The following is a 7,815-nucleotide window of genomic DNA, read 5'->3' on the forward strand; positions in this document are numbered from 1 at the left end:
ATTGGACTCTAATTTGCCTTTATTGCCACATATTTCTGCCTTTTTTCTACCCCAAGTATCTTCTACCTTTCAATGGCTTTCTTCAAAGTTACAGAGTCACAGAATTTTAGCTGGAAGAGACTTTAGGCGATCATCACCTGTAGGCCACTTGATTACTGTCTTCTCAGACTTTGAGCGTCTTTTTATTTCTGTTTTCCATATTTCTTTCTGAGTTCTTGCTCTCATCCCAGTAATTCGAGTCTAACTTCGTTCCTTGTTCACAATTTAAAAATAAGTAAAGTTAGTATTTTATATTTCTCTTATTGGAATTTTTTTTTTTTTTTTCCTGGATGTCAGTAGTTTCTTGCCTGATGTAAGAAATAACTTTACGGATCACCCTGTGGTAGGGTCACTGGCATTTTCAGTGGACCTTATGACTTTAACTGAATTCAAAACAGAAGAGAAGACCTTCTGTGTCATTTGTCCCTTCAGTCACTAGCTCTTTATTTTTACTAGTAACCAAGAGAATCTGCTGAGCTGGAGCAAATGGGGCTGGGGAAGCTTTTTATAGCAAAAGCTTCTGGCCATCAGTATACCTAGAAGCATTATTGAGAGTAGAGAAAGGCTTGAAAGCAGCAACTCTACCAGTAAATTAAAAAAAAAAAATCCCGTTCATTTGGATGAAATGTTGGCACACACTGGTCCCTTTAACCACATAGGGATGTGTACAACTCATTGGTAGTGGACTGCCTGCCTTCAATTTATAAAAGATAGTAATACATACTTCCACAAATGTGTATGTATGTATGTATATACATAGTCACAAACACATACACATATGTCCATATTTTGCTATTACAGATATGTTAAATGTCCTTTCCTGTACAAAATCCTATATGAACTTCTTAGAAATTTCTCATATCCAGCTTTCTCTTGTATCTGTTGTTATTTATATTAAAAAATAATTCATCGAAAATCAATTATGGGCTGGTAGTAGGCAAACCACTGTGAATGTAAGTTGAAAAAGACTCAGTCCCTGCTTTCATAGAGCTTATAGTCTAGTGGAAAAGGCAGCATTTATTTATTTGTTGGTTTGGATTCATATGTTGTTAGTTGAATGCCATGGATTTGAAATTTGGGAGCCATTGAAAGGCCTTATATGTACGAGTGCCTTGATCAGATTTGCACCTTATAGGGATCCTTTTTAGGATGTGAGGCAAGATTGACGGTGGAAAGGCAATTTTAGTTGTCCAAGTGTCTGGGAACAATGAGATAAGGGAGTTCAAGTACTAGTGAAAGACTTCTACTGGCCTATACTTCATCCCTTCACCACTACAGTGTCCTTTCCAGTCTCCTTGATTCTTCCTTAATATCACTCCTAGTATTTTATGTTTCTTTTACCTTTGTGACCTTGAGCAAATATATACGCGATGTGAGATTATCTCTTTGGTTTTTATGATCGTTTTGAATGAATCAGGTGTATAATACAGTGTATGTTACTTTGACAATTAAAGAAGGTATCACCCAAGGCTAGGAGAGCTGTGGTACTGGAAACATCGGTTTCTTTTTATCAACTTTATATATGTATGTCTGTGCATATGTGTGTGCATAAACATTTCACGTCTCATTTTTCTTTGATTGCTAGGCTTGCATCCTTAATGTAGTTCATTATATTTTCCTCCTCTGTTAGCTTGGTGGAGCCCTGGTGGTACAGTTGTTAGGCGTTTGGCTGCTAACCAAAACGTTGGCAGTTCGAATCCACCAGCATTGTCTGGAAGGCAATGGGTTTGGATTTTTTTGTTTTTTTTTGGTTAGCTTGCTAGTTAGGCATTAGACCTAATTGGAGTCTACCTTCAGTTGGTACTTCTCCCCCATTCCAAACAACAAAAGCTATCACAGCAGTTTAACTACATTTAGCCCTTCCTCCTTTTTGTGGTATTAGTATTGTATATTATTATTTTTGTTGTTTTAAACTGTCAATATTCACTTATATTATTTACAATTTCTGATGTTCTTCCTTCTTCCCCATGTTTTCAAGGTTTCGTAAGGGACTAGTTTCTTTTGCTTAAAGAATTCTCTTTGCTGTTTTCTTTAACGTAGGTATAGTGTACATAACAAACTCTCTTAGCTTTTTTTGTCTCTGAAATGTCTTTATTTTGCCTTCATTTTAAAAGATATTTTCACTAGGTGTTTAATTCTAGATTGACACTGTTTTCTGTATTTTCCATCCTTTTTTATGTCTATGCCTCAATCTGTATACTAATTTTGGTTCAGTAATTCTCTGTTCAGATGTGTCTCATTTGCTATTAAACCCAACTATTGTATTTTTTCAGTTCTAGAATTAGTTTGACTTTTTTTTTTTTTTAATATATTTTAGGTCTTACTGAAATTCTTCGTCTTTTCCTCTAGCTTTTTGAACATATTAACCATAGTTAAAAGACTGTGTTTGAGGGTTTGTTTTTTTCTCTGGTTTTTAGTCGTTTGGTACTGATTGTTTTTAGCATACCTCATAATTTTCGATTGGATGCTGGACATTGTGTATTAAAGTGTTTGAATGATTTTATTTTCCTCCTAAGAGTGTTAAGTTTTCTTAGGGCAAGCAAATAAAGTGCCTGCAGATCATTTTAATTCTGTGAAGAGTTAGTTTTAGGCTTTGTTTGGATTGATTTAGGTCTATTTTAGTTTTTTCCCCACTTCTAGGTTGTGGCTTTTCTGGTCTCAAGTAAAAGCCTGGAATGTATTCCATGGACATTACACCTTGGTGGGCTAAGATAAAAGAGCCTCTGTCTCTCTAGCATCATTTTGATACTAAATTCTTTGTTTAGCTTTTTAACTTCCCAGGTGCTTCTCTGCTGAGTGTCTTAGAATTTCACCCTGTGCATGTTTAGGAATTGGCAGATACCTTGAGAGAAGTTTGCATGTAGATTTTTGGGATCCCTTCCCTGCAGTTTCCCTTTCTCCAGGAATCTGTCCCTCAATTCCCAGCTCCACTGGCTTCCCTGAACTCTGATCCTGGTTTCCTCAACCCAGGAGACTGCAGCTTTCTGCTGGTGCACTATTCTCCCACATTGCAAATTGGCAAATAATCTCAGAAAAAACCTGGGGTAAATGTAGAGCTCACTTTGGTTTAATTTCTTCTCTCAGGGATTATAGCCCTTCAAGTCTTGCCTGCAGTGTTGCTTTTCAGTGCCCTTAAGCAGCTGTTTATGTATTTCATCCACCTTTTATGGTTGTTTTCAGAGGAAGGGTTAGTCCAACATAAGCTACATCATCCAAGACAGAAGTAGAAGTCTCCCTTATACAGTTTATATAATTTCTTTGTACAACAGGCATTTTATAAATGTAACAGTTGGCCTGAAAGTGCTTCATATTACTGCTCCTAGCATTTCAAGAGGTCACCAGTTATTTCATGTATCCAGTCATTCAGAGGAAAAGTTACAGGGAAGATTAACATAAATGAAAATTCCCTTTTCCTTACTTCCTCAATATATTTTTTCTCAATCACATAGCAAAATGGCCTTTCTCTCTTTTTTCTTTTTTATATGAATTACTTTATTAGCTTTCCTGGGCTGTTCATCCTAATTGAAACAGCCCTACAGTCAGTGATATTGTTTCCTTTCTGTATCCCCTCCTGGTGGATAACTGGTAATGTCTTTTTTTTATTAGGAGCGTAGAGTGGTCGCTGTCCGAGAACTTGTTCGACTCCTGAGACCCGGTGGGAAGGCACTTATTTATGTCTGGGCAATGGAACAAGAATACAACAAGCAGAAGTCCAAGTATCTTAGAGGAAACAGAAATAGCCAAGGAAGGAAAGAGGAGATCAGCAGTGATGCGTCAGTGCAGGAGTCACTGGTGGAGCAAACGCCTGACGTGGGCAATCAAGGTTCAGCATGTTCTGTTCCCTCCATTAGTGACTTTCAGGAGGGCGGCTGTAATTCAAGTAAAGTCACTAATTCTAAACTGCCTATTCACACTAACAGGACTTCTTTTCATTCTCAAGACTTATTGGTTCCCTGGCACCTTAAGGGAAACCCTGCTAAAGACAAACCTGTTGAGCAGTTTGGCACAGTAGGATCCCATGACCCAAGTCCTGTGTTTCATCGTTACTACCATGTATTCTGTGAGGGAGAATTGGAAGCCACCTGCCAGACTTTGAGTAATGTCAGCATTCTGCAAAGCTACTATGATCAGGGAAACTGGTGTGTGATTCTTCAAAAGCTCTGATCATCTGCATAAATATATCATGTGTGGGGAAGAAATGCTCAGTTGTTTGTTTTTAATAGGAAACTGAGCTAACTATCTTTTTAGTTAAAGAGAAAACTTGTGGGGAAGTACCAAAGAAGAGCTTTGAGAAATCTGGAAGTAGAGATCAGTTAGGAGACATTCAGTCTGCTACTGTTGCTGACCTCATTCCACCCATAAATGCAGGCTCCTCCTGTAGGGTTTGATCACTGTTTTCCTCAGAGGAACAGAGATGGTTTCGAAAAGTGATCAGAGTAGTTTGTGAATTGTTTGGGATCTGTGGATAAAAATACAGCATTTTGAAAATAAACTTTTGTTATAAAATGTTACTAAGTGAACTGAATTACATAGAATTTTGGTGAAGAAATCATGCAGCTTTTTTTTTTTTTTAAATAGACACAAGGATTTGTCTTTGATAAGCCTTTATTCAGACTATTTTGGATCCCTGGAATGTTCTCTCCTTCCACTCCCTTACCCCAAATGCCACCATCTTCTTTACTCCTTGAATCAGGTGTGAATCTGTGGCCCAGGGAGCTCCTGGGGTCAAGGACAGTTACATCAACATCTCTGTGTCTCACCTGCTCCCAGCCCAGGATCAGGCCCAGAACAGTCCCTCTGCAATGGCATTGATCGATTTGCCTTGCATTGAAGCCCTTCCTGTCTTGGTCTCACCCTGTAGAAACCTCTTTAAAGTTATGGACTCCTCAGGGGTAGGGGCAGATCCTTCAACTCTGTTCAGTTCAACCGACACTCGTGGAGATCATCCCTGGGCCCTGCCCTGTGCTAGGAACAGCATGGTAGACTCCAGGATTAATAAGTCCTTCGAATGTGCCGGCCTGGACCTGCTTCAGGGTCCCTGTACTTTCTGCCCCTCATCATTTGGGGCTCAGTTCACATGTCAGCACTATTATTGTTATTTAGTGAGTTTTTTTTTTTTTTTTTTTAAACTACCCATTCTCCCTCAGCCCCATGGCCTGTACTGGTAACCAGTAATCCTCTTTTTTTCCTTGATGGTTTACCTCATCTAGATATTTCATAAAAATGGAGGAATCATACAATATTTGACCTTTGTTTCTAGCTTATTTCACTTAACACATAAAACATTTTAATAAAATATTCCTGATCAATAGAAAGTTGTCTAAAGTTTTACCTGCGACTGTTAGTTTCATAAAATCATATTGTTACGTGCCACCCAGTTGGTTCCGACTCGTAGCAACCCTATGTACAACAGAACGAAACACTGCCTGGTCCTGCGCCATCCTTACAATCGTTGTTCTGCTTGAGCTCATTGTTATAGCCACTGTGTCAGTCCATCTTGTTGAGAGTCTTCTTTTTCACTGACCCTCTACTGAGCATGATGTCCTTTTCCAGGGACTGGTCCCACCTGATAACATGTCCAGAGTACGTGAGATAAAGTTTTGCCGTGCTTACCTCTAAGGAGCATTCTGACTGTACTTCTTCCACGACAGATTTGTTCATTCTTTTGGCAGTGCATGGTGTAGTCAGTATTCTTCACCAACACTATAATTCAAAGGTATCAATTTTTCGGTCTTCCTTATTCATTGTCCAGCTTTCATATACGTATGAGGTGATTGAAAACACCATGGCTTGAGTCAGGCACACTTTAGTCTTCAAGGTGGTATCTTTGCTTTTCAACATTTAAAGAGGTCTTTTGCAGCAGGCTTTCCGAATGCACCATGTTGTTTGATTTCTTAACTGCTGCTTCCATGGGCATTGATTGTGGATCCAAGTAAAAGAAAATCCTTGACAACTTCAGTCTTTTCTGTGTTTATCATGGGTGGGGGCATAAAATTATAAACGATAACTACTCTATTCCCATACTTTACTAGCATGGAACTTGACACATAGTAGGTACTCAGTAACATTTTAGGGGCTGGTTGTGGCCATGCCTGCTTGCGCCACGTTTTTCCCCAGCTCCCACGTGTCAGAGCTGGCGGAATGTTGTATGCTGAGGGGTCCTTAGCCAGTCCTGTTGGCAAGCAGATAACACCCATTAATTAGTAGGAGCTTCATTCAACAGATATTGATCTCCTACTACGTACCAGTTACTATATTACGTACTGGGAATGGCGCAGTGAACAAGACCAAGAAAGCTCTTGCCCTTATGGAGGAACATTCAGATGGGATGACAGACAATAAGCAAATAAATCAGTATATACTATCATTCCAGACAGCGATCAATGCCATGAAAAAATAAAACAGGGTAAAAGGGAGGGGGAGATTTTTACCTGGGAGCAAAAAATTATTTTTAAATGGCTGAAATAACTACTAATTCTGACAGTAATTTGTTACCAAGAGTTAATTGGTATTCTTAATCTAGTTAATAAAGATAACCCCAAATGCTGTCTTCTGCCTCTTTTATTTAAATAGCAAAAGTTAGAATGCTGCTGGTCAGACCTAATTAGGCCCTCATGGCCAAAGCTATGGAGTCATTATCAGATATTTCTAGTTCATCCATAGTTTGTCCCAGTCCAGATACAAGCAGGGTTTTTTTTTTTTTTTTTTTAACTTATGCAGTATTTTCTAGTAACTCATTTAACTTACTACCAGAAGGAACAGAGCTGGAAACTTAACCATAGGTCAAATTCTGATGTAGAAGGCAAAGGGTGCTTTGATCGTTTTAATACTCCACTCCTAGCATGCATTGCTTTTGTAGTACTAATGCTTAAAACTAATTTAAAGAAAAGTTCCTTTCTGTGAATGACGACTGCGTAGAGAATTATACTTATGTATCTCTTTACTAAGTATAAGAGACGCCTATCCTCAAGTACCAAGCTTTCAGAAACCTATAGAAATTAATAATAAGTATTAGATGAGACAGTGATTATTTTTGTCATGCAATTTCTGTATAAGTTTGTGGTTGTTCCCTTCAGATGAATTTATAAGATTCATAATATAGGAAGAAAGAATGTAAAGCTAAAAATAGTTTTATTTCTGATACAAATTCTGGGACTTTCAGAATTTGAAGTTCAACTCATACTGATACATTTTAAAATCTAGATGAAATGGATGACTTTATAAAGATAAAAACATAAAAATTGACTCAAGAACAGGTAGAAAAATGGAAGATGCTCGTCTTATTAATGAGTTGCCCACCAAACCAAAAAAACCAAACCCGTTGCCATTGAGTTGATTCCGACACATAGTGACCCTATAGAACACATTCTTTATATATTTTGGGTACATGTCTTGGTGGTTAAGGTTGTATGTCCTTTATTACACATATGTTTTGCCAATATTTTACCCCAGTCTGGCTTGCCTTTTTATTTTATTAACAATGCCATTTGGAGTTTAAATTCTGATGAAGTCCAGTTTGTCTGTTTTTGTATTTTATAGGTCATACTTATGTGTCCTATTTAAGAAAATTTAGGTTTACCCAAATCACTAAAGATTTTCAACCAGAAGTTTTCTGATTTTAGCCCTTACATTTAGGTCTGTGATCCATTTTGAATTAATTTTTGTATATGGTGTGAGGTGAGCGTTGGCTCATTTTTTTGCATGTGGGTATCCAATTGTTCTAGCATCATTTTTGAAAAGATTATCCTTTCCCAAATGAATTGCTTGGCACCTTTG

General features: G+C 37.9%; 1 protein-coding gene across 5 annotated transcripts in view; it reads left to right on the plus strand.

Moving 5' to 3' along the window:
* The window catches only part of ALKBH8 (alkB homolog 8, tRNA methyltransferase), a 60,667-nt gene extending 53,957 nt beyond the window's left edge, over positions 1–6,710 (plus strand). For all 5 annotated transcript variants that reach the window (XM_049889624.1, XM_049889622.1, XM_049889621.1 and 2 more), the window contains exon 12: positions 3,646–6,710. In XM_049889624.1, the coding sequence (XP_049745581.1) occupies positions 3,646–4,203 (558 nt within the window). In that variant the 3' untranslated portion in view covers positions 4,204–6,710. The remainder of the gene's footprint in view (positions 1–3,645) is intronic.
* The last annotated feature ends 1,105 nt before the right edge of the window (positions 6,711–7,815 follow it).

The sequence above is a fragment of the Elephas maximus genome, chromosome 7 (genome assembly GCF_024166365.1).
Source record: "Elephas maximus indicus isolate mEleMax1 chromosome 7, mEleMax1 primary haplotype, whole genome shotgun sequence".
Lineage (NCBI taxonomy): Eukaryota > Metazoa > Chordata > Mammalia > Proboscidea > Elephantidae > Elephas > Elephas maximus.